Raw genomic sequence first — 27,085 nt, 5'->3', positions numbered from 1 at the left:
GCTGGGGGCCGAAAAGGAAGGGGTTTTTTTTTGGGGGGGGGGGAGGGTGTGATACTTTATTAAGAATTTTTCAATTAAAGCAAACAATTTTTAAAATTATTTTAATTTTTTTTATGAATCATGGAAAAATGAAAAACACCTGTTCCGTTGAAAGAAAACATTTGTACTTTTCATAATTATCTTGCAAATTTAATGAGAGATATTACATCTCTTTTCGGCAACAAGCTTGTCATATTCGGGGGTCATATTTGAAGTGGATATTTTCATAATGTCTTCCAAATGGTCGTCAGTCAGAGAAGAACGTTGCTTGTTTTTATTCATGTTCATGATGGAAAATGTTTGTTCACATATGTAAGTGCTTCCAAAAATGCTGAACGTTTTCAGTGCAACTTCAATAAGATTCTTGTATTTTTCATCGTCCAGACTTTTGTAGAAGTCCCACAGGCTGCTTTCTCTGTGCTTATTTCGGTAAACTGCCGAACATTGAAGTTCAATAACCTCCAACTGCAAATCTTGTGTCACTTCCTCTGGATCCACAGAAAAGGGATCTTCAATCAGCTTCAACTGGATGTCATCATCTTTAGACAAAGTAAGTCTTCTGTCAAATTCTTCAATCAAAAGATTGATGTGCTTTGCGTATTTTTCTCCTAACTCGGCATGTTTGTTCTGAGGGATACGCTGTGCACAAGTGGGAAAGTGACACATTTCACCTTTTGACAGCTGACTTCTGAAAAGTTTCAATTTCATTTTGAAAGCTTTCACTGCTGCACACATTTGAAATATAAGTTGATTTTTTCCCTGAAGTTGAATGTTGAGATCATTCAGGTGTGCTGTAATGTCACAAAAGAAAAAGAGATCTTGATTCCAGGACTCATTTTCAAGCTCCGGGAATTTTATTGGCCCATTTTCTAGGAATTTTGCTATCTCCTCTTTCAAAGCAACGAAACGCTGGAGCACTCTTCCTCGACTCAACCACCTCACTTCCGTATGGTAGATTAAGTCGCTGCACTCGGCGTCTTCCCCTTCAAGAAAGGCTCGAAATGTCCTATGTTTTAGTCCTCTAGAACGGATGAGGTTTACAATGGAAACTACCACTGACATTACATGCTCAAATTTTAAGACTTTGCTACACAAAACCTGCTGATGTATAATGCAGTGATGTTTGGTTATTTGTCTCCCGATAAATTCTTCAAGAAGAGTAACTGCTCCAACATTTTTTCCACACGTAGCTGGAGCACCATCAGTACAAATGGCCACCAAGTTTGTGAAATCTACTCCCAACTTATCATTCATGCACTTTATCACTTCACTGGAGATATCTTTTCCAGTTGTGCGACCCATCATGGAGCACATGCCAACAAGTTCTTCAGTAATTTCAAAGTTTTTATCAATACCTCTAATAAAAATAAGAAGTTGGGCGGTGTCTTTTAAATCGGTGCTTTCATCCATAGCTAGGGAGTAAAAGCAGAATTCACTGACTCTCTGCTTTAACTGATCACTTAGATTAGTAGAAATGTCAGCTATTCTTCTCTGTACAGTCATGCGTGATAGACTGACATTCTCAAATATTCCCCTCTTTTCTGGACATAACTCAGATACAGCAATCAACATACACTTTTTTAAAAACTCGCCTTCTGTGAAGCATTTCCCAGCAGCAGCAATTTCCTTAGAAATTTGAAAGCTTACTTTAGTAACTGTATCGTTCTCAGTGCTCACTTTCTTGAAAATTTGCTGTTCTCCACTAAGGTTTTTCACTAAACTGGCTGCTTTAATTATTTTTTCATTTGGGTTCAATTTGGCGAGATTGGGATGTTTCGTTTCAAAGTGCCGCCGAAGGTTGTATTCTTTCGGAACGGCTAACGTTTCGCGACACACAAGGCACAGTATTTTGTCTTTGGAAACAGTACATAAGTATTTATTTGTCCATTCAGTGTTGAAAACTCTGTGCTCTGATTCTATTTTTCTCTTTTTCTTTTCACTCATGGTAGCCATTATGAAGCTCAAGATTTTGTTGAATAAATTCACACACAAGGGAAACACTCAGTCACACACAAAGAGAAGAGATATCTCACGGCGCGTGGCACACTAGCAAGGCACTGAGAGTGTGTGGAAACCTGTAGAGGGGGAAAGAAACGGCGCGCATAGGGTAACCAGATCACAGCAGTAAAATAGGACCCGCCCCCTCCCTGCTCGGCCCCACCATTACACCCCTCTTTAACCCCCAGGGGTCACTATATTACTGCACACAGCAGTACCAAAAATTAAAATACTGAAAATGGATGCCTCCTTCCAGCCACCGACTCGCCGCTCGCCTCCTCACCTCCCCCCAAGTATAAAGCCTCTCCGCCACTACCTGCCCACCCGCCCGCTCGGTTCGTCATCCCCCCATGAAATAAGGGGAGGGGAAAAGGGGGACAGTTGGAAGGGATTTTCTGGGGGTATGAACTAAGCTGGGGAGGGGGAAGGGGAGCAGTGTGAAGGGATTGGATGTGACTGTCCCACACACAAACACAGGGGCCACAGGGAGCCCTGGGGGTGGGGGCAGTGTGATAGGGGCTGGGGAGGGATAAGGTCCCTGGACCAGGGAAGGGGGCAGCAGTCAGGGCAGGGCAGGTGCAAAACACACACACACACACACACACACACACACACACACACAGGGCCGGCTTTAGGAAGTGCGGGGCCCAATTCGAACATTTTTGGCGGGGCCCCAGCAGGGATAACTAGAAGAAAAAAAAAACATGTAAAAAAAAGCCTTTCATTTCTTCCATGTATTATTTACTTTCCATAACTATATAAATAATAAAATTATATATTATGTACATTGTGTTATATATGCTGTTGATCGGTTATTAATGAGCTCCATTTCACATGTGTGGGTCCCCGCCACTCCCTGGGGGTGTCCTATGGTGACCAGATGTCCCGATTTTATAGGGACAGTCCCAATTTTGGGGTCTTTTTCTTATATAGGCTCCTATTACCCCCCACCCCTGTTCTGGTTTTTCACACTTGCTGTCTGGTCACCCTAGTGGTGTGCACATGTGTGGGTCCCAGCTGCTCCCTGCCCCCCTCATTGAAGCAGGTGTGCAGGGTTCCTGCCCTGGGAACTGCAGGGCACCAGTGGACATGGGGCTGGCTGGAGGCAGGGCAGGGGCTGACTGGAGGTAGGGTCTGGCTGCAGGCAGGGCAAGGGGTGCGGGGCTGGCTGGAGACAGGGGGGTATGGGGCGGGCTGGCTGGCTTCAGGCAGGGCCGCAGGGGGGTGCGGCAGGAGTTGGCTGGGCTGGAGACAGAGGAGTGCGGGACTGGCTGGCTTCATGCAGGGGGGTGCGGCAGGGGTTTGCTGGAGACAGGGCAGGGGGTGCGGGGGTGGGGCGGGCAGGGGTGTGTGTGGGGCTGGCTGGCTTCGGGCAGGGCCACAGGGAGGTGCGGCAGGGGTTGGCTGGAGACAGGGCAGGGGGTGCAGCAGGGGCTGGCTGTGGGCAGGGGGTGCAGAGCTGGCTGCAGGCAGGGCAGGGGGGGCGGGGGGGGGGGGCGGGAGGAGTTGGCTGGGCTGGAGACAGAGGAGTGCGGGACTGGCTGGCTTCATGCAGGGGGGTGCGGCAGGGGTTTGCTGGAGACAGGGCAGGGGGTGCGGGGGTGGGGCGGGCAGGGGTGTGTGTGGGGCTGGCTGGCTTCGGGCAGGGCTGCAGGGGGGTGCGGCAGGGGTTGGCGACAGAGGAGTGCGGGACTGGCTGGCTTCAGGCAGGGGGGTGCGGCAAGGGTTTGCTGGAGACAGGGCAGGGGGTGCGGGGCTGGGGCGGGCAGGGGTGTGTGTGGGGCTGGCTTCGGGCAGGGCCGCAGGGGGCTGCGGCAGGGGTTGGCTGGAGACAGGGCAGGGGGTGCGGCAGGGGCTGGCTGTGGGCAGGGAGTGCGGCAGGGGCTGGCTGCAGGCAGGGCAGGGCAGGGGGTGCGGGGCTGGCTGGAGACGGGCTGGTGCGGGCAGGGGGTGCGGGGCTGGAGGCAGGGCAGGGGGTGGAGTAGGGGCTGGCTGCAGGCAGGGGGTGTGGGGATGGCTGGAGACAGGGGCTGGCTGCGGGCAGGGCAGGGGGTGCGGGGCTGGGGCATGTGTGGGGCTGGCTAGCTGCGGGCAGGGCAGAGGGTGCGGGGTGGTGTGGGCAGGGGGTGCAGTAGAGGCAGCTGGAGCCCAGCCCTTTAAATAGCCCCTGAGCCCCCCGCTATCCCAGGGCTCTGGGGGCTATTTAAAGGCAGGGGCTGGCTGCAGGCAGGGCAGCTCCAAAGCCCCAGGCCCTTTAAATTGCCCCCTGGGGAAGCCGGGCCACCCTGGTACGCTGTACCGGGGCTGGGGCGTGGGGCCCGATTCAGGGGACTCAGTTGAATCGGCCTAAAGCCGACCCTGCACACACACACACACACACACTCTCTGTCTCCCTCCTCCCCCCCGGGTTTTCCCGGCTGCCCACAGACAGTTCAAACTCCCCCCCCCCATCACTACGGAGGCCGCCCTGGGAGCAACCAGCGCAGTAGCCACCCCACCCCCAACCGACGAGGGGGTTTGGGGGGGTCTCGGCCTAGTCCCCCCGAGCTGCGGCTCGAGCCCAGGCCAGGCGCCCCTCCCCTCGCTCGCACTTACCGGCTCTGCCTCGTGCCCAGCGCTTCCCGCCTCAGCAGGCCCCGGAAGTGACGCACCCGCTGTACGCCAGGCGGGGGAGCGGGAGATGGAGACATGTGCACGCATGTGCGCGCTTCGGGCCGTTCGGGCGGATGGAGCGCGGTGTGCGCGGCCCCCGGCAGCCGCGCTTCTGACCATCCGGGCGGTCGGAGCGCAGCAGGTGCATGCGGGGCTGTGAGGTTGCTCTCCCTCCCCCCCCCCGGCAGGGGACGAAGCCGGCAGCCGCGCTTCTCGCCGGCCGGGGCTGTGAGGTTGCTGCTCCCTTCCCCCCGCCCCCTCCCGGGCAGGGGGCGAACCTGGCAGCTGCGCTTCTCGCCGGCCGGCCGGCCGGAGCGCTGCGCGCACGTGCGGGGCTGTAGGGTCGGCGTCCCGCTCCCCCCGGCAGGGGGCGAACCCGGCAGCCGCGCTTCTCGCCGGCCGGCCGGTCGGAGCGCAGTGCGCATGCGCGGGGCTGTGAGGTCGGCCCCCTCCCCTCTCCCCGGCAGGGGGCAAACCTAGAAGCCGCGCTTCTCAGCGGCCGGAGCGCGGTACGCGCGGGCGGGGCTCTGAGGTCGGCTCTGCCCCCGGGCAGGGGGTGAAGCCGGCAGCTCCCCCCGCCACTTGCCGGTGGGCCGCACAGTGAGCCCCCGCGGGCCGCATGTTGTGCAGGCCTGTCATAGTGGATTACAAGCTAAATATGAGTCAACATTGTAACCCTGTTGCAAAAAAAGCAAATGTCATTCTGGGATGGATTAGCAGGAGTGCTGTAAGCAAGACATGAGAAGTAATTCTTCCACTCTATTCCATGCTGATATGGCCTCAACTGGAGTGTTGTGTCCGGTTGTGGGCACCATATTTCAGGAAATATGTGGACAGATTGGAGAAAGTCCAGAGGAGAGCAACAAAAATGATTAAAGGTCTAGAGAACATGACCTATAGGGGAAGATTGAAAAAACTGGGTTTGTTTAGTCTGGAGAAGAGAAGACTGAGAGAGGACATAACAGTTTTCAAGTACATAAAAGGTTGTTACAAGGAGGAGGGAGAAAAATTGTTCTTGTTAACCTCTGAGGATAGGACAAGAAGCAACGGGCTTAAATTGTAGCAAGGGAGGTTTAGGTTGGACATTAGGAAAAACTTACCAACTCTCAGGGTAGTTAAACACTGGAATAAATTGCCTAGGGAGGTTATGGAATCTCCATCATCGTATGTTTATAAGAGCAGATTAGACAAACACCTGTCAGGGATGGTCTAGATAACTTAGTCCTGCCTTGAGTTCCGGAGACTGGATTAGATGACCTCTCGAGGTCCTTTTCTATGATTCTATGGGGGCACACACTTCATAGCTTCTGTGGGCTGAGCTTGTTGCACACACTGGAGGCTTTTTTCATCCCTCCATTCCCCTCCACAAGCTCTTTGTGTGCTATCCTCCCATCCCCTTCTAGTTCAGCGACTCCCCCCAATCTCCCATCTGCCTGGGGTTATGTGTGCCCCCCATTCCTCCTCCTCCTCCTCTCTTACCACGGTCCCTCATTCTCCCCTGCATACTGGTGACTACGTGCTCCAGCCCCATCCCTATTCTCCCCTCCCAGTATACCAGGGTCCCCCATTCTCTGCCCCATGCCAGAGGCTGTGTGCATACCCCCATCTCCCCTTCTCCTCCCACCATTATTTGTCTAGGAGATAAATCATTCAGGGTGCCAAAATGCCAAGCCCTATTGGGAGAATAAGCAGAGGTTCTGTTATGCTGGAGGGCATTAGTGGCTAGCTGTGACACTCTGTGCCTCGGGGGAACACCCTGCACCCCCATGTTCATCCTTATAAAATGATTGTTTGGTATCCAATGCAGTTTGTCATGTCGGGTGTCTTCGGCAGGCTCACAATGCACTGAGCATTGTTGTTATAGTAATATTATAGGTTGTAATTTCATGTACAAAGTTATGAGGCTGAAAATGTGTCCTCATGGCTTAAAACAAGCCCAGGCAAAAACTCTCCAGGAGCAGAGGGGGCAGTTCACACCTCATCAGGGCATGTATGGGACAAATCTGGCCCAGCTTCACAGGAACACAGGACACTGGCCTAGGCAGCCACAAAAGATCTGTTGGACTCTCGAGTGAGTCACCCCCCTTCCCTTGGTCAGTTTGGGACTATGATGAGGTAATGCTCACCTGACTCTGAAAGGGGGGGGGTCAAAGCCAAGAGGGAAGAAAGAACATGATAAAAGGGAGAGACGTTTGCCATGCTCGCTCTCTCTTCCACCTCCATCTACAGACACCACCACCAGCACGAATGAAGTGCTGCTCAAAGGCAAGAGCCTGGCTGAAGGGCAACCAGCCAGCCTGTGGTGAGAAGCATCCAAATTTGTAAGGGCATTGGAAGTGTTAAGATCAACTTAGAATGCGTTTTGCTTTTATTTCTTTTGACCAAATCTGACTTGTTGTGCTTTGACTTATAATCACTTAAATATATATCTTTTGTAGTTAATAAATTTGTTTGTTTATTCTACCTGAAGCAGTGTGTTTGGTTTGAAGCATGTCAGAGACTCCCCTTGGGATAACAAGCCTGGTACATATCAATTTCTTTGTTAAATTGATGAACTCATATAAGCTTGCCGTGTCCAGCGGGCATTACTGGACACTGCAAGATGGAGGCTCCTATGGTTGTGTCTGGGACTGGAGATATTGGCTAGTGTCATTCAGTTGCACAATCCAAGCAGCGGCTGGCCAAAAGTGCTCACTCAAATAGCTGGGAGCAGCTTGCATTCTAGAGGCTGTGTGTGAACAGCCCAGGAGTGGGGGTTCTCACAGCAGAGCAGGATAAAACTGGCTCCCAGAGTTGAGGATTGGAGTGACCTAGCAGATCACCGGTCCAGATAACACCAGGGGAATGTCACAGTGCCATCAACCAGTTCTTTGGTCTATAGACAATTGAGAGGTGTTTGAAGTGGTGGCTGTGCTAAACAGATGGCAGGATCCATGTGTCCTAGATTTTCTTCCTTTGAGTTTTCTGATTTTCCCCAAAATCAATAGGGTTCCCGCCATTGGTGCCTGGATTGTTCCCTGAAATGTTGGAATTGATCAGATGCAGCATTCAAAATTTGTCACATAATACTTATATAATGCCAACACCCCTGTGTGGGTTGTCAGCAGCAGGGATCAAATCTGGGATCTCTTGAGCTTAATGCATGGGCCTCTACTTCCTGAGCTAAAAGATAGTTCTCTCTTAATCAAGCCTGTAGCAGGCTCATCGGGCTCTAGCTTGCCTAGCCACCACTAGAGGGGGACAGAGTGCCATGCCGAGCGGGTAGGGGTTACACACACATGAAGACAGACAAATGCAAAAATGCCATCAAGTTGAGCAGAAGGCCTGGACAAATGTGGCCAATTAAAAAAACAAAACAAACAAACAACATATCCTCACATATTTCCCATGGAAGTGTTTTCCTGGCCACTTCGTACACCATGCTGTCCACTACGTTCTTGCTGAGTGATTTACATTTCAGTAACCCAGATGGCTGTACCAATTGCACTGCCTGTTCTCAGATATCAATTGTAGCATTTTAAAATGTTCCTTATTTAAAATCCCAACTATTAGTGCTGTCACAAATTCTTCTTTCCTGATAACCAAGTCACAATATTATGCCTATTATTTCCACACATTCTCCTGACCTTTACCTTTGGTAAAAAGTAAGTTCACTTGTGCATTATATTTCTGTTTCATAAGAATGAAAAGCAAAGTCAGACATGGAAGTAATAGCCACTTTTCTTAGAAATCAAATACTGTACAACGAAAAGGATCAGTCCAATTCAGTAGCCCATCAAAAGGACTCAGCCCCCTGCTGAGTCCAGACAAGGATTACTGCAAAACAAGACTGCTTTAGTGAAGAGTCACATTTAAATTCTATGTAAGGAAAGTCAGGTGCTGGAGGAGTGTACAAGAAGGGATGATTCTGAAGAACAGGGTTGGAACTCTGTCTGAAGGAGCTTAATCTGCTAAGCAGATGCATGTGGTATCCCACCTAGTTTGCTAGTCAGTATGAATAGGATTATATTTTAGTTTTGGTTCACATTTGTAAGATCAAGTTTATCTCTGTCTGAATCTTCAAATTTAAGAAATGAGCTTTTTATTCACAAAACAAATAATGCCTATTTAACATGCACAAAATCCCTAATTATTCATTTAGATGGATTTGTGCTGCTTTTTGCTTTGAGGATTATAAATATTGAGCACTTTGGTTATATTAGGAAAATTTGGCTTGCTACATCATGTCCTCCTATATTTGAGCATAACCAGCTCACATTGCATTTTCTCCTTTATTGTCTAATAGTGGGAACGGTGGTGGTGGTGCATTAATTAAGACAATTGAAACAAAAAATGGTCTATAGCTTGTTGAACAGCATTGGTGTGTGTATATGAAGAGTATGTGGCAGCTTAAACAAACCGCATAATCATAGTAGCAGAGCATCTCCCAAGAATTTAAAAACAGAAATATGGATCTCTCTCTTTCTTCCCAGCCTGTAGGATCAATTGTGTGTGTGTGTGTGTGTGTGAGAGAGATTTAAGGTTTACGTGTGAACGCACTATATGTTTGTCTATGTGAAGAACTTATCAAAGGAAGGCTAAGCTTAGAAAATGAGTTTTCCCATTCCGTTCTACACCTGGTGAGGGCCATTGTCATTCTGATTTCTTGCAGGAGTGATCTCACCATGAAAGTTCATCAGAAGTTTCTTCTCTTATACTAACAAGCTTTCCCATATTGTTCAACAGTTCCACTGTGCCTGTAGAACTTAGCTGTTGTGGTCATGGAGGCAGAAGTGATCTCTCAGATAACTAGGGCCAGTTCTAGGGAGGGCTTTGAATATTAGGACTCTAATTAGGACTTGAACTGGACTCTGTATTCAGTGGAGACAGTATGGAGGGTGGAGCAGCAGACTGGTGTACTCATAGCAACCTGTATTGCTAGGGTGAAAGGCCATTTTGTGTTGTACCAACTGGAGTTTTTCAGGGCACATGGCTTCATTCCTAAATATAATGAGTGGCACTAATCAAGCCTAGTGATCAAAAATGCATGGTATGGTATGGCCAGGTCTGATCGGATGGCATACAATCTTTTGGCCGTGCACAGAGGAAATGCATGTTTTTTTGCATCTATGGCTACTTGGTTGTGGACTGACTTATTCTGAGGGCAGATGCCCTCAAGAGAGGAGAATGTTGTCGAGGAAGGAAGCTCTCTGAAGTGCCTCCCTCTTCCTATCAATGTCTTCCCAGAGTTTCCTGTGTTAAGCTTTAACCAACTGGTCTTCATGCAGGTGCTAATTTTCCCTAAACACTGAGAAAGCAAAAAGATTGTGGGTGCTGTTTGTTTTATGTAAAGGAGTATAGAGTTGGGTGTTACCCACGTGCTGTTGGCACTTCAACCCATGACTCATCAACTCTGTCTAAAATTCCTTACAGATGTTGTATAGTAGCGGCGTGGGCCCAGGGATGTGCTGGCCGCCACTTCCCACTGCCCCCATTGGCCAGTGGGAGCTGCGATCGGCCGAACCTGCGGACGCAGCAGGTAAACAAACCGGCCTTGCCCGCCAGGGTGCTTACCCTGGCGAGACGCGTGCCAAAGGTTGCCGATTCCTGGACTAGAAGGAACTTGAATACTAAAGATTTGAATTCGTGGTAATATTGAACATGATTGAGGAGAAGAACAGAAGTCTTATTAAGTTAACAAATATCCTTAGGGCATTTTAAAGAGTTTTCAGGTTTCTCTCCCTAGAAGCTGCTTATTTAACATTCAGACCTGGAATGTGCATTTTGCATGCATAATATTTCTTATGCTTTATTTTAGTTTTCTTTGCTAAAGAACATGTTTTTTCTGTGAGAAGCTTTAGTCATAGCCCATGAAAGCTTATGCTCTAATACATTTGTTAGTCTTTAAGGTGCCACAAGACTCTTAATTATTTTAACAATGCCATTCAGATTGAAAATTAATTAAAAAGTAAATTAACTGAGTTGCTTCTTACAAAACTCTACCATCTAGCTTTCAAAACCCTTTGTTAGAGGTTGAGCTAAAACTTCCAGGGAAGTTGGGCTCAGTCTCACCTCTGGCTAGCTTTCCGTTTCTCAGGTGATAGGTTTGGGTTTGGATAGGTGGTCGGTGTACCAGAAAGAGAAAGCCGGAGACATGAGGCCTGGTATAAAAGGCCTAAGGCCAAGTCAGGTCCTGCTGATATAAGCAAAGGTAGCAAAAGCAAAGCTATGAGCCAAAGTCAGGCCCTGTTACAAAGCAGATGCCTGCTTGCAGGTTCACTATGTCAGCAGTTCTCAACAAGGGGTCTGGGGCCCCCTGGGGGGCCGCAATCAGGTTTCGGGGGGGGCTGCCAAGCAGGCCCAGGGTTAGACTCACTGGGTCCCACGGCGGAAAGCCGAAGCCCCACTGCCCTGAGCCCCACCACCCGGGGCCGAAGCCGAAGCCTGAGCAATTGCCCTGCTTGCTATCCCATAACGTCAGCCCTGGCTTTTATATGCAGAAAAACAGTTGTGGCACAGGTGGGCCGTGGAGTTTTTAATAGCATGTTGGGGAGGGCCTCAGAAAGCAAAAGGTTTAGAATCCCTGCACTATGTGATACATGAACTTGGCAAAAACAGGGCTGGCACTGTAAAAACACAAGCATTCCTAGGTGCTAAGTATTCAAGTAGGAAGGCTAGAAACAAAACACCCTGATACAGGGTTGTTGTGTAGACACAATCCCCGAAGATGGTACAGGGACATGCTGACCTCTCTTAAAGATAAGGTCAGGATGACAGGTGATGGATAGACATGTTTTGATCAAACCAACAGGTACAAGGGTAAAAGTGGTAACTAACCATGTCAGAGGGGCAGTACGTAACTTCTTGTATCAGTGTATAAAAGACAGGTCGCAGAGGGGGTCTCTTTGTCCAGCCGAGGGGGAAGCAGAAAGTCCTTCACTAAGCTGAGTCCATTGTCACAGGCATACATGTATTGAGTGTGTCTCTGTAGCACACACAGGGGACTAATATTGTGCTTTATTGGCAATAAACCTGGTTGACCTTTGCTACTGCACCGAGTCTGTGGTCTTCTTGGGCAGTTTGATCAAGGTCTGCTGTATGGGCTATCTGGCCAGAGCCAGTGCAGCACGCAGAGAGAACACACATGCAGCCAACAACTGACAACAGTTGGGTCAGGTGACTAGGTTTCACCTAGAAAGCCCTGGGCTATCATCATAAGAGGGAGCCTGCTTCATCAGAGATAGGGAGACTAGGGGCTAGGAAAGTTATAGGGCTCTCTGGAGAGGCCTAGGAGAGTGACCTGGGACCAGATACCCTGTGGAAGGAGAGAAACTGAGGCAGCAGCAGGGACTGGCGGTGCATGAGATCAGAAACTTCATGCACAATAGAGTTAATGTCAGTTACTGCATTATTAGTGTCTTCATCTATACGGTACCAGTAAGTACTACTGAGACAAGCAAAACTGATCTGCTGAGTTCGCAGTGTTTCTAAACGGAACCAAAAAGCCAATAATGACTGGTGCAAATGGGATGGCTTTATAACCTGTTAGGAACCAAAGTAATAAATACCGTCACTTCAGTAGCTTTTGGACCACAGAAATGGCACCCAAAGTGAATGTAGTCCACATGAAAGGTACTAGATTGGTATCAGTATTAGATACACCTTGCTAATTCATATCAATAACTGAGAGACCCACTGAATTACTGAATGTGACCAGTTATCAGTAGGAGTGAAAGTCAACCTCTTCACAAGGATAGAAACACCAATTAAATGTTGGGCTTGGGGGATATGGGGGGTTAATGACAAAAGAGTACCTGCTGTGGTCTCTGTATGATGGGCTGCTATGAATCAAAGCAAGGATGATGCATCACAAAAATACTTTGTCTATGTCTTTTGACAACTACAGTGTCATCTACGTATGGCTAGTAACTGTGCTATATTATGTTTATGTAATGTCTTAGTAATGGTCCCCCTACAGTGGTCTGCTTCCCTGTCTTTGCTGAGAAGTGGGAGGAGGCCAGATTTGTGTGTGTGAATCATGCAGTGTGCAGATTAGCCAAGTACTGTTCTGATTAGCTAGTAAACTATCGTAGATACTCGATCATAAGCCGGTTCATTTATTATCCGACCCCCCGCAAAGATGGATAAGTAAAAATGGAACATTTTTATGACCCATTCATAAGCCGACCCTATAATTCAGGGGTCAGCAAACTTTGGCTCCCGGGCCATCAGGATAAGCTGCTGGCAGGCCGAGATGGTTTGTTTACCTCGAGCGTCCGCATGCACGGAGGTAAACCTAAGTAAACAAAGCGTCCCAGCGCGCCAGCTGCTTACCCTGGCGGGCCAGGACAGCAACTGGTGGGGAAATGTTTTTGGGGGGGAGAAGCTGGGGGTCAGGGGAGTAAACCCTGTGACCACCCCCCACATGACCCCACCCCTATCCCATGACCCCCACACTCTCCCCATCTCATCCCTTCCCACCTTATCTGGGGAGGGCCAGGGGAGGATGTCTCTGGCCTGGCTGGAGCTGCTCCGGCAGGCTGGGCAGCGCGGCTGCAGCCTGCTCCAGCAGGCCAGACCAAGAGGCGCGGCCGCAGCGTGCTCCGGCGGGCTGGGCGGCGCAGCCACAGCCTGCTCTGGGTGGCGGGGCCGAGTGGCACGGCTGCAGCCTGCCAGCCCCGGAGCTGCATCTGCTTCGGAGGCTGGGGGGAGAGCAGTGTGGCCAGAAGCGGAGAGACTCTGGCCCCGCCTCTTCCCTTCTGGCTCTGCTGGCTGTGCTGCCTCTCCTTGCTCCCTCTGTTGGGGGGAGGGGCTATCTCTCACCTCTCCCTCTCTATACCCGTTCATAAGCCGACCCCCTTCTCTGGTGCTTCCCTTTTTTACTAAAAAAATTCAGCTTATGAACGAGTATATACGGTAGTTTATACTTGGAATTAGTTGAAAAAAATCCAAACTTTCAATTATTTTTTATGGAACTTTTTTTTGACTATTCTTTAGTCTGTACAAAGACTACATACCATATGGGGAGGAGTGATACAATTTCCCCCCGGTGGCCTGGCAGTTGCATTAACCCACTGCAGAGAGAGAGAGATACTTGGGACAAGAAGTTGATTCACTCTCTATACCCTTCAACTGTCAGCTTCTGCTGACCCTGCCAACAAGTCAGCCACTCTGAAATGTAATGTGAGTTTTGTGATTTCCAAGAAACATGAATGAAGACATCAATCCATTTCCTACAGCGCATCAAACAGTCATCAGGTGGTAACATTTGCTTACTACTTTCTATGATGGTTTCATGCTAATTACTTGTGGGCAAACTCTCTGCTCAACACCCAATTCATTCTGTGAGGGCAGTAATCTACCCCCTCACTCTGCAGCTGTGTAGCTGTCTTAACAAGGCTACTCCAGCCTGAGAGCTGGAAAGGACCACAGCATCTCTTCCCTTTCCCTGATTCCACCTGCCCTCATGAGAGGACGTACACAGTGTCTGAAGCCCACACCACATTCTACAAGCCTGTATTTCTGAATGTTTGGACACTTAAACATATGTAGATGATCAGCTGACGAGAAGTTTTGCTCTTACCTGAGTACATAATTGGGCATTATAATTTCCCTGAAACAACTCTCTTGTATAAAAACAGCTTACTTTTTTTTGCCAAAATTAAACTTTTTTCCAAATACAAAATGTAGCACTTGGTTGTAAGCCGAGGATACTTACTCAGTATTGTGTGTATCAATGGTGTGAAAAAGCTCATGCAATTCTTCTCCACTCAGGACTCCATCAGCAAAGTAGGCTTTGAATTCCTCAAAAGACAGTTTGCCATCATCTGAAACCAAGAAGAAATCAAATCATCATTAGCTACGGATACAGTTTGTTGTCTCCTTTAATTTAATTAATCTGAACAGGAGATTTAAAAAAATAGAATCATGGGACTAGATGTTTAGATTAAATTTATTTGGAAACTTGATAACAGATTGTGTTCAGGCCATGTAGTGAGTATTAAATTAAATGCATCAATAATAGTAGTATATCTGTCAATCAACCTTTGCAGACAGGTAAAAGCAATTGATCAAATAATGTAACATAGTATTTATGTAATCCTCCCTGCAAAATTTAACACAAGTGTTTTAAGCCATGGAGAGAAGGGTACTACCCGTTTATTGTCTGACCCTGAGAGTAGCACCTTTTCTCCCATTTATATCTATATAGTTTGTTTGATGAATGGCAAATGTAATTGCAGATCTGGGTCCCATCATAAGACAGAAGAAATTCTAGTTTTTGCATTAGTGTTAGGAAAGCTTTATTGAAGAATGATGCCCAGCCACCTTTCTCTAAGTAATTTGCAAACTGGCAGGTCATGTAGAACTCTCCGTCTCACTACCTTTGGTTGAAACCTAAAAAAGGGTAAGTGCCATTCTCAAGAATGTACTGGAAAGAATCTCAAGACATTCTCTTGCTCATAGAATATCTTGGAAGCACAGAAAATAGCCAACTCCTGTCTGTCTGTATCTGTGAGATATTATTGCCTGTAGCAGACATCGTAAAGTAGACATCAGTAAACTGACTTAATTTAGGTCTAAGTTTTGCAGGTTTTTCTGGACCCTAGGCATCCATAGAAAAGTTCTACTTCTAATACTGCTCCTGCAAACGTTACTTGGCAAGAAAATCTACTGCCATCGTGTATATTTTTCTGTCAAAATCTTGCTGTTAGTAGTTGAACTCTTAGTTGCATCCCATTCTGTGGATGTCTACAAAGGCACCTGAATGTAAAGAGGGCTGAGAGCTTCGGTAGAATATTCTGTAGGACCTGCACTAGGAACCTCTCCATGAACTTCACAACTCTGCTCCTGACAATGTGACTAAATTGTAGATTGAATAATTTTAAGAGTTAGGGGCACCACGTTTCTACTCCAGGGCTAATGAACTTGACAATTCCTGCCGGTGATTTTACAGACCCACATTGGTAAAGTATTAGGTGTTGCTGTGCTCAGCATTGCAATGCCTAGCTGATTTAGGAATCTAAATCTCATTTTCAGAAGGGATTCATTTAGGCACTTAGGAGCCCAAATCCCACTAGCAGTTGATGGGATTTAGACTCCTAAGTGCCTAAACCCCTTTTGAAAATATTTCAGCTCCTAAATCAGTTAGTCATTGCAATGCTGAGTGCAGCAATGTCTAATACCTTTAAAAAAATGGGCCAGAGTGCTTAGGGTTTGTCTACACTTAATATGCTACAGTAGCCCTGCTGTGCCAGTGCAGCTGCAGTTATTCCATGTACACACTACCTACGGCAGCAGGAGGGATTCTCTTGTCGACACCGGTAATCCACCTCCCCGAGATGCGGTAGCTCGGTTGATGGAAGCATTCTTCCATCGACCTAGTACTGTCTATATAGGGATTTAGGTCGGCTTAACTAAGGCTAGGTCTACACTACAGCGGGGGTCCGACCTAAGATACGCAACTTCAGCTACGTGAATACCGTAGCTGAAGTTGCGTATTTTAGGTTGGCTTACCTGGCGGTGAGGATGGGGGAAAGTCGACCGCTGCCGCGCTGTCGCCGACTCCGCTGCCGCCTCTTGCCGCGGTGGATTTCCGGAGTCGACGGCAGAGCGATCAGGGATTGATTTTATCGCGTCTTCACTAGACGCGATAAGTCGATCCCAGAAAACCGATTGCCTGCCGCCGGACCCTCCGGTAAGTGTAGATGTACCCTAAGATGAGGATTTTCACACCCTGACCGATGTAGTTAAACCAACCTAATTTGCTAGTGTAGACCAGGCCAAGTCTCAGATGGGACATGAGTCAACCCCATTTTCCAAACTAAAATATAGTCAACCTTTTTCATGCTTGGGTTTAACTTGTTCCAGCTCATGTCCATCCATAATTATACATCTTCTCTGTTTGAGACAAGGCTAAACCACCACCACCACCACCTTGGCCTTTTGATGACTGATGGCTAGTTAAAGGTGCAAGGGATGCCTAAGGCCTAATGCAATTTGAGAAAAGTACCATATCATGGGAATAGTTAGAAGAACAGTATTAGGAATTGCATTAACCCTGAGGGGAAACAAATAGTCTCATTATAATACTGCTACAGCATTATTTGGCAGAGTCTATTTCCTCTGCTTTTTACTTTGGCCTTAATTGTAGCATGCAGTGAACTAACATGACACAACATCCTTGACTCAATCTCTGCCCAACCTCTCTTATCTAGTATTTCCCAACTATTAGCATTTCAGAGCTGGATTCCATATTAATTTGTTTGCTGGATGAAAACCTCGGATATGCACATTTTGTGGCATGCATACTTTTTAAACTGGCTCGTGTCACTGCAGTGTGGTGTGATACATCCTTCCAGGAGGAAACAAGATAGGATTTTCAAAATCGCTTTAGTGATTTAGGAGGCTTGTACTCCTAAATCACTTAGGCATTTTTGAAAATTCCAGACATAGTAAACATTGGACAGCAGCCACATTTTAAAACATGTTGGTTTGGATATGTGGCTGCTGTTTTTCTGTGAGCCACAAAAATGAAATCTGAGTAGACTGGTACAGTCTACACCAGGTATGGAGCTGCTGCAATTGTCATATATGTATGTGGCTGCAAAGATCAATGGCCATTCTCCATTCTGGAAGGTGTGGTTCTGGACTGCAAAGATTTGCAGTCAGTGCCAGGCTCTGGTTGCTGTTGTATGTAATGTTTAAATAACAGTAATTGTAATTGTTAAATACAAACTCTTTGCCTTAATAAGGAGAGCACACAGCAGACTCTGATTTTTTTAAAATACTATTTATTAGAGCTATCTGATTATACACCAAAGAATCTTCCTCTATGTACAATCTTCCTGTAACTACAGTGTGAAGACTGAGAAAACAGGACTGAGTGCACACATTCCAGTGTGTTTTTAACCAGTGGAATAATCTGACAAAGCATCACATTTTGAGCAATTCTTCTGATTGGAACACTTCAGAAATAGGCTTTTAATGCCTTCCAAGATCTTACTGTCGAAGTTCAGCAGAACTAATTGCCAGCAATTAATCACTGGATGTGAAGGGAAAACAGCATGGATAACTGAGCCCATTCCCAGAGCAGTCTAAGGTAATTCTTATAAGTCATCCTGCAGTGCAGAACAGACTGCTAATACTACCTTCAAAAAAATTAGAAATAACAAAGAGATTGTCCCAATTAAACAGGAATCTCTAAGGAAGGTGACTATAATTATTAACTGCTAGAGTAGGACATGGACACTTGCCTTATTTAAGTCATGTTGTAGGGAGTGGATTTAGAGTATATTGGGATAATGAAAATAAAAACATAGACGAAACCAGACACAAGGTATCAAGCAGACACTTTGGGCCACTTTTTCAAAAAAAAAGTTGCCTCCTGTGTGCAAACCCATAAGTACATGCTATTCAGATATTAGCATCTGCATATGCAGGTGGCAGAATTTCAATCTGCAAGCCTTGTGATCTGTAGGCGAAAGTGGTAAATTCTATCACCTCTGCACACCGGTATTCTCAAAAATTGCAGCTGTACGTACTTTCATGGGCACAAGCAGTGGTTGGGTTGCTAAGAGCCCTTTAAAAATGTAGCCCTTAGATTCTGTTACTGGGTGTTAAGTTGTAGGACACAGCATAGAAGTGCAGAGGTTTTCTGCTGACTCCTCTTGAAGTCAAATGTTAGGATTCTGCACAGTGACATAACACTCACCCTGGCAGGCAGAGCAGGTGGGTCCTTTTGGCAATCCCACTGGGATCATTAGAATTCAGATGACTCCACGGGTAAAAAATTGAGGCACACAACCACTGCAGGTTCTAAAAATGATTAGGCGCAGCACCCAGCACAACAGGGCCCTGATGAAGATGACAGGTCACTAATTCAAAGCAATCTGGATCACTTGGTAAACTGGGCACAAGCAAATACTATATGTTTTATTGTAGCTAAATGTAAATGTAGACATCTAGGAACAAAGAATGTAGGCTAGACTTACATGGGGGACTGTATCCTGGGAGGCAGTGACTGAAAAAGATCTGGGGATGAGGGCAGATAATCAGCTGAACAGGAGCTCCCAGTGTGATGCTGTGGCCAAAAGAGCAAATGCAATCCTAGGGTGCATGAACTGGTGAACCTTGAGTAGGAGTAGAGAGGCTATTTTTTACCTGTGTATTTGGCACTGGTGCAACTGCTGCCGGAATACTGTGTCCAGTTATGGTGTTCAATTTATCAACATCCTTCTTGAATAGTGAAGAGTATTCAGAGGAAAGCTATGAGAGCTGGGAAAGCTAGGGGGAGGGATAGCTCAGTGGTTTGAGCATTGGCCTGCTAAACCTAGGGTTCTGAGTTTAATCCTTAAGGGGGCCATTTAGGGAACTGGGGTAAAAATCTGTCTGGGGATTGGTCCTGCTTTGAGTAGGGGGTTGGACTAGATGACCTCCTGAGGTCCCTTCCAACCCTGATATTCAATGATTCTATGAGAGTGATTAAAGGATTAGAAAGCATGTCTTACAATGACTGAGCTTTTTGAGTCTATCTATTTAGCTTAACAAAGAGAAGGTTAAGGGATGACGTGATTACAGTGTATAAGTACCTACATGGGGAACAAATATTTAATAATAGGCTCTTCAGTCTAGCAGAGAAAGGTATAACATGATCCAATGAGTAGAAGTTAAAGCTAGACAAATTTAGAATGGAAACAGGCATAATTACTTTTAACTTTATTTTTATTGTTTTTATATAAAATATAAACAGATAACACAACAAAACATATATAAATACATGCACAAGATGGAGACAACATATAAATAACAAAATTCAAAGTTAATTATTTGAAAAACCTGGAAAAAATTAAACCAGCAGAGGTCATGCAGGGTATCACTTATTAAAATGACTAAATAGATAAATAAGTGAGAACATCACCTCTGAGTATCAGAGACTGTGATGGAATGTCCACCCCACACAAGACTGGAAGGGGTTAAGTGGCCAGGTAGGCCAATTAACTGCTCAGCCTGTACCTGGAAGAGAAGCCAGGGAGCAGGGAATGAATTAGACAGGAGGCTTACTTGGGTAGGAACAGGAGGGGCCTCTATAAAGCCCAGGAGCTGAGGGCAGAAAGAGGCTGCAGGGAAGTGGTCTGTAGTCACCCTTGGGAAAGGAGAGGGTTTGGGACTATAGAGGGTAGTCCAAAGTTAGTCCCTAAGAGGAGTAGACAGAATAATTTTTTCCATTAATCATAGAATATTAGGGTTGGAAGAGACCTCAGGAGGTCATCTAGTCCAATCCCCTGCTCAAAACAGGACCAACACCAACTACATCATCCCAGCCAGGGCTTTGTCAAGCCGGACCTTAAAAACCTCTGAGGATGGAGATTCCACCACCTCCCTAGGTAACCCATTCTAGTGCTTCACCACCCTCCTAGTGAAATAGTGTTTCCTAAATGCAGTAGTAGGGAGCTCACTAAGCCAATCTGTGTATGAGGAAGGAAGTGCAGATTTCCATTTTCTCAAAATAACCTTTTTGGTCACTAAAATAGTTACAGCAATCCATTTCTAAATGTTAATTGGTAATGCCAACTCATGCAGCACCCCTAGAATACACAAGCTTGGAGAAGGAAAGATAGTGGCTCTTGAAGCTTTTGAGAAAGCACTGAATATGGTGTTTCAGAACACGTGCTTTTTTGACAGATATTGGGGGTGTGCAAAAGTTTGGTATATAGCTGTTTGCATCTCCAGCATTCATTGTGTTTTGTCAATCTAGCCTTGAACAACTATTCTGCATCCTGTAATACCTTTTTATATCTTGTTCTGGAATAATCACAAGGCTAAAGAACTTGAAGTATCTTTTCCATTGAGCCAGATGTCCTCCGAGGTCTCTGTTGAGGTAGTAAGGCTTTTCCCCTTTTTTATCTATGACTTTTGTTTCCATATTTCTTAACATGTTCTTCTAGAGGTAAGAGAGTTTAAACAGACCAATTTTCCCCTGTCCTTGCATGAATTCTTGAGTGTAGCCTGTGATGAAGTGGGAAATTTCTTAATGTTTTGTGAGTGTGTGCCTCTGTTTCCCCATGTGCTGCATATTTACCTAGGGGGTGGGACAGGTTGTGTGATCTTTGAAGAGACTCCTAGAGAACAGATGTGACTGTCATCCAACTTTCTAGGCCCAGAGGATGGGCAGACATTTTGTAACTTAGCAACTGACCTCCCCCTCCCCACCCCCGCCAGAGCCAGTCGGCTGTGACAAGAACAGAGAGATAAGGTAGAGGCCAGGTGACTGGTTTGCCTTGGAAACACACAAAGGATGGAGGAGTGGCAACTGGGCATGACTGAGGGTGGGCTGTTGTAAGCTGGTCAGTCTCCTGGTTTGGAACTCAGGGGGAGAGCCAGGGCTCTGGGTCTCTCCAAGATGGACTTTGCTGTAACTTCCTGCTTCCTGTGCTAACCGGAAATGTTCTATGCGAGTTCCAGATGACTAATGAACCCTTTTGGTTTACAATGCTGGCTGAGAGTCACTGCTGACTGTGGAAGTTAGGGGTGCATGGCCCCTTTGAGGGGTGTGTAAGGCTTCCCCAGGTGTCCTACTCAGGTGGACTCTCTGTGGGGAGCTCACGGCGTGAACAGGGGTGCTGAAAGCTCCGAACTCAGTCCCAGGAGGCACTAAAGCCAAGGAGCCCTAGTGAGTGTGTGCCTGGAGGGGGTGTCACACTGAAGAGGGTGCTGTCTGGGTTTCATTCAGAGCTGTTCCAGAGCACCAAGCCTGTGCACCCATGACATAACCACAGAAAGAAGAAACGGTGGGACAGCAGTAGCTGCTATTTGTTATAAATGTAATTGAAGAATGCCAGTCTATCATCTTGTATTATATCTTTATTTTTTGTTATTCCCTTTTCCATCCAAATTATCTTACGTGTAGAGTTGGCCTTGATCCTGAGGCGGAGGTTATCCCAGGGTGGTATGAGAAGAGAAGTAGTAAGATTGGATGCTGTAATCGTCTTAAGGATGTCCCATGTAGATGCAAAGATTGGATTATTTCTTAAAGTAGGGGGTGGCCTCTTAAGGTATATAAAAGAAGAGAGGGAACCAGACTGTACAGCTAAGCTTTTTTTGATCTGGAACCAGGACTGTGTGTACACAGAGCCACTGGAGGGGAATCTCTCTACAATGATAAGAACATAAGAACGGCCATACTGGGTCAGAGCAAAGGTCCATCTAGCCCAGTATCCTGTCTTCTGACAGTGGCCAGTGCCAGGTGCCCCAGAGGGAATGAACCGGTAATCATCAAATGATCTTTTCCCTGTCACTCATTCCCAGTTTTTGGCAAACAGAGGCTAGGGACACCTTCCCTGCATCTGGAATTCTAGATAATATAGATACAAATCTAATTACCCAGAAGTTTCTAAGGGCCTTGTTTGACAAATTAGGTTGTTTTTTTAACTCATGTGAATTGCACAGTAAGCCTATTTATTTGCACAGAGTGAGAGAGACCTAGAAAGGCAATAGGCTAATGACATAAGTCACTCTTGGGCAGATGTTCATTTTGGCTATGCCTCTTCTCCCCAGTAAGGAGAGAGGGAGGAGATGCCACCTCTCTACATCCTTGGAAATTTCTCTTTGCATATAGTCCACATTTATAGCAACAATTTTGGGAAGATTAGGACAGATCTTAACATGTAAATAAGTTATTTCCTTGAATATTTGAAATGGGAAATGTTGAAACTGAGAAGGGTCTTTTAGATACATCCATTGCTTGCAGTTTATTCCAGTTAACGCAAAAAAACACAGCTCTCCGCAAAAATGTCAACTACAGTCAGTAATGATGGAATTGATTTGAATGAACTCTTCAATAGAACAAAAATGTCATTAGCATATAAACTGATTTTATATTCTTTCCTGTTTAGAGCCACTCTATCAGTGGCTGCGTGGTGTATGTACATTGTCAGTGGCTCAAGAGAGAGATTAAAAAGGAGGGACAGGTGTAAACTTTTAGTGAATAATTAACCATTGGAACAATTTACCAAGGGTTGTGGTGGATTCTCCATGACTGACAATTTTTAAATTGAGTTTGGATGGGGTTTTTTTTCCTAAAAGAGATTCTCTGGGAATTATTTTGGGAAAGTTCTATGGCCTGTGTTCTACAGGAGGTCAGACTAGATGATCACAATGGTTCCTTCTGGCCTTTGAATCTATGAATCCTACTTGGAGATTCTAGATGCTAATGTAATACAAATAACATTTCAAATCTTTGCAGAGGCTAACTCACAACAGCACACCCCTACTTCTCCAGAGAACACAACTGTAACTGTCCTAAGAGTTCTAGAACACTCACGTAGAGCATCTCACCAGCTTTGCTCTTCAACATGGGTCCATCCAACCTGGGGTCAAGAGAGTGTGCTCTGCCTTGGGAGTACAGCCTTCTCCCATGGCCCAAGCCTTCCTTTTAAAGACCTACTTCCTTAATGGGGCCCAGCTGTATTGACAGTTTGTGTTGTGACAGGTATGTTCTCCCTCCCCTTTTCAAGGAAGCTTATTTATTCCTCTCCGTCTTGTTAGCAGCATCCACATACCCCATAACTCTCCTGTCAGCTCAAACCCATGAGTATAAAAGGCTTTTTTTTTTTTTTTTTTTTTGAGCTTCTCTGAGGCTGACAAAATTAGTGGGAGGGGAAGAAGGCGTCCTGCAGGGAAAATCCCTACGAATGGACAAACTCAGGAGAATATTTAGGTGGTTCAGTTTGTTTTGTCATTTAAGTTAACAATAAAAGAGAAGCCAGGAAGGTGGTAGGCTTTGACTAAATCCTATGAACTGTTTTAGGAGCAAGGTGGAAACTTTACCTGGTTTTACAGACTCATTTAATTTAAGCTCTCATTTAAGTTATCAGTTTTTCAATGAGTTGTGCATGTGTAACTGTTGTAAACGATTGTGTTAAGGAACAGATCCAGCTTATGATCTGTGTTGCTCTTTGCAGAGATGATGGTAGTTTCAAAAAATGGAATTTTAATACAAAAAGTCCTAGTGAAACTTTCAAATATTCAAGATTTTGAAACATAACCATGGTGGCTGGTAAACTGCACAACCAAAAACACTTGTTAGAGACAGACTAGGAAAACACACATGCAGGAGTTATTTCAATAAGGGTTAATATAAATCCACAAAGTGAGTATCTTGCCTTACAAACCTGATTGAATTTTTCTGGCAGTAACACAGAGAGAACAAAAGCAGTGAACACCATTAACCTGAGCTTTCCAAGACTGTTTTTAAATATGGCACATGAATACACAATGTAGAAAATGCTCACTGGACACAGCAACAGAGCTACAAACTGTTGAATTCAAAGAGCAAGAGACTAGTGTGTTAAGGCAGCTCAGGATAGACTTGGTAAATAGTGAAGTGATACTACAGTCAGTAAGTATAGCCAAAATTTCCCCTAGTAATCTGTATATCAAACTAACTGAGCGAAGAAATATTCATTTGGGCAATGATTCAAACCTTAAGAGAAGGAATAACTGGAAAGGAGTAGGGCAATAGAATACTGAGTGACTTGGATGGACTAGGAGCTTGGATGGTGCTTTATACAAGTTTCTGTAGACAAAGAAGATGATGTGAAGGGCAAACACGTTCTTGGATGAAGGGTAGATGTAAAACACCCCAAAAGACAAGGCCATGGATGAAATCCTGACCCCACTGAAGTCAATGGGAGTTCTACTGGGATCCCTCCACACCGAAGAGCAAACTTGCTGTTCCTCTGCCATGTCTTCATTCAGCAGAAGTGAGTGGGTCACATTCTGATTGATTATATCAGTGTAACTCTATAATAACTCCACTTAAATCAATAGAGCTACTCCAGGTTTTTGCAGGCAGATCAGAGCTGAATTTGGCGTAGTGTATCAGAGCACTAATAACAAGGCACAAACAAAAGCCAAAGAAATAAACAGCTAAGCCTATAGCATTCACACTTACAAGAGGTCCTGAGTCTACAGAAGTGGTCTGTGGGGGCTGTGGAGAACAAAGGTGGGAGAGGGCAGGTTGTATATTTGTGAGAAGGAAATCTGTGCTGCTCTGAAGTCTTTGGGGGAAAACGGTAGAGTTGGCGCGGTAGGTTGAAAGATTTGATTATGGTGGATACTTTCAGAAGCTGAACCAACCGTCTGCATGAAGTGCGAACAAAGTTCTCAGTCTGAAGTTGTGTAAACCATTCAAACAATTTTTGGGGTGGTTCTAAAAGTTTTTCACATGGCTATTCTTCGTCTTCTAGTGACACTGTGACTCACTCATGACACCTCATACAACAAGTACACAGAATGAAGTGGGGGTGGCCTGAATCCAGATATTTATCACAATCCTGCCTCCTTCTCTGGCCATAATGAGGCAGGGGTCCTCTGGAAAAATAGTACATTAATATGTAATTAAATACTGGACTGCAATGCATGTCCCCAGGGAGCAATGTTAAGGATTTTCGCTCTCCCTTTCGCTCTTTGATTTTCCGCTTAAACTCACAAGCGTTGCACAGATTCAAAATTGGGCAAACTGAATTTCTGTTTCAGCTAAACATTTGGAGGTTTGTTCATTGCTGTGTTTGACATGAAAAGAGACAGATGGTAGCTCCAGATAATCACCCTTAAAATCTAAATAAAATGTCAAAAGTGACAAAAAGCCAAAAAATCAAGGTGGCACAATATTTTGCTTTGGACATGCAGTTTTCTGTGACACAACTGCCATAAACAGCTGTTTGAGAATCTAAATACAGCTGCCATTTGGCACTATATACACAGTGTGAATATCAAATGAGTGTTCTGTGAACAAGCTTTTCTTAATAAATATCATCTAGTTTAATCATTAACAGAGATGCTTTCAGTGATCCATTTACTCAAACTGCCTCCTTTACCTTTCAAAAAAGAGGGCTTCAAATGTTGTAGCATTGGTTATGCATGAGGAAGGAACATGCATGACATCAATGTTCTCTCTGGGAACCTTTCTTGACCATGATTGACTCAGAGAGAAGAGAGGTCTGTAGTATTGGTTAGGATACAGAACCCTGAGGCACTCCTCTGTTTACCTGGTTCTACTCTTAAGGAGACCTGATCCTTTGCCATTAAAGTCACAGGGAGTTATGCCAATAGGGAGCAAGATTGTGTCTTATAGTGGTTTGTTTTCTATTGCTTAACTTGTTAAATTCATAATCCCTGAGCAGACTTTGCCTCTTCCCTCATGGTTATTTATTTTCACTAATGATCTTATGAGAGATCTAATCTCAAGCTTTTTGAAAATCCAAGTACACAATGTCCACTTTTATCTATTAATTTAAAAAATCCCTGACAGGTTATAGGGGCTTTTTCAGAGGCTATGAAGGTTTGACCCTGTCCTGTTGTTCTCATCTAAGAGCTGTACTAGGCTGTCTTTAGTTACACTCTGAGCTGTGATTCACCAGAGCATTACTGTAATTTTATACCAGTGTAAACTTGCAGTAGCACAGTGGTCAGTCAGGCCCTCCATCAGTTTCCTTGGTACTGAGATGAAGTTCACAACTAGATCACCCTCAATAAGGTTCTCTTAAAGCAGCACCTCAGAGTATCCTCTGCCTTTTTGGTCTTCAGGAATGGCTGCTGTTTGTAAGAATATGCGTCGTACCTTTACCAATGTGTCTATTTCACACTTTGTTTCCCTCATAACCCTCAAATATCATTTGGTCCAGGTTATTTAGTGCAGTAGAGCTGAAATTTCTACCTTACAGACTTCAGACTTTGTCATGGGTAAATATAAACAGAGGATGATTCATGAAAGACAAATGTTTCTGAATGCAGTGTTGTTGTAGCTGTGTTGGTTCCAGGATGTTAGAGATGGCGGATATGATCGTGGTCTATAAAATCATGACTGGTGTGGAGAAAGTAAATAAGGAAGTGTTATTTACTCCTTCTCATAACACAAGAACTAGGGGTCACCAAATGAAATTAATAGGCAGCAGGTTTAAAACAAACAAAAGGAAGTATTTCTTCACACAACACACAGTCAACCTGTGGAACTCTTTTCCAGAGAATGTTGTGAAGGCCAAGACTATAACAGGGTTCAAAAAAGAACTAGATAAATTCATGGAGGATAGGTCCATCAATGGCTATTAGCTAGGATCGGCAGGAATGGTGTCCCTAGCCTCTGTTTGCCAGAAGCTGGGAATGGGCAACGGGGTGGATCACTTGATGATTACCTATTCATTCCCTTTGGGGCATCTGGTATTGGCCACTGTCGGAAGACAGGATACTGGGCTAGATGGACCTTTAGGTCTGACCCAGTATGGCTGTTCTTATGTTCTTAAGTTTTCCATCTTACACAGAGCTTTTCTTCAGGCCTGCCTCTCTCTCTCCAACAGAAGTTGCTCCAATAAAAGTGTCAAGGCTGGATCCCCACTTTGAACTTTAGGGTTCAAATGTAGGG

At 45.6% G+C, this 27,085-nt stretch overlaps 1 protein-coding gene across 1 annotated transcript in view; it reads right to left on the bottom strand.

The window, feature by feature from the left end:
• NECAB1 (N-terminal EF-hand calcium binding protein 1) overlaps positions 1 to 27,085 on the bottom strand; it is a 144,409-nt gene that overhangs the window by 90,995 nt on the left and 26,329 nt on the right. Inside the window, exon 3 of the mRNA XM_024201565.2 lies at positions 14,387 to 14,495. Within this exon, the coding sequence (XP_024057333.1) occupies positions 14,387 to 14,495 (109 nt within the window). The remainder of the gene's footprint in view (positions 1 to 14,386; positions 14,496 to 27,085) is intronic.

The sequence above is a fragment of the Terrapene carolina genome, unplaced genomic scaffold, assembly GCF_002925995.2.
Source record: "Terrapene carolina triunguis isolate 2854851 unplaced genomic scaffold, T_m_triunguis-2.0 Scaffold58, whole genome shotgun sequence".
Taxonomy (NCBI): domain Eukaryota; kingdom Metazoa; phylum Chordata; order Testudines; family Emydidae; genus Terrapene; species Terrapene triunguis.
The sequence above is the reverse complement of the archived record's forward strand: the minus strand, read 5'-3'. Positions and strand labels throughout refer to the sequence as shown.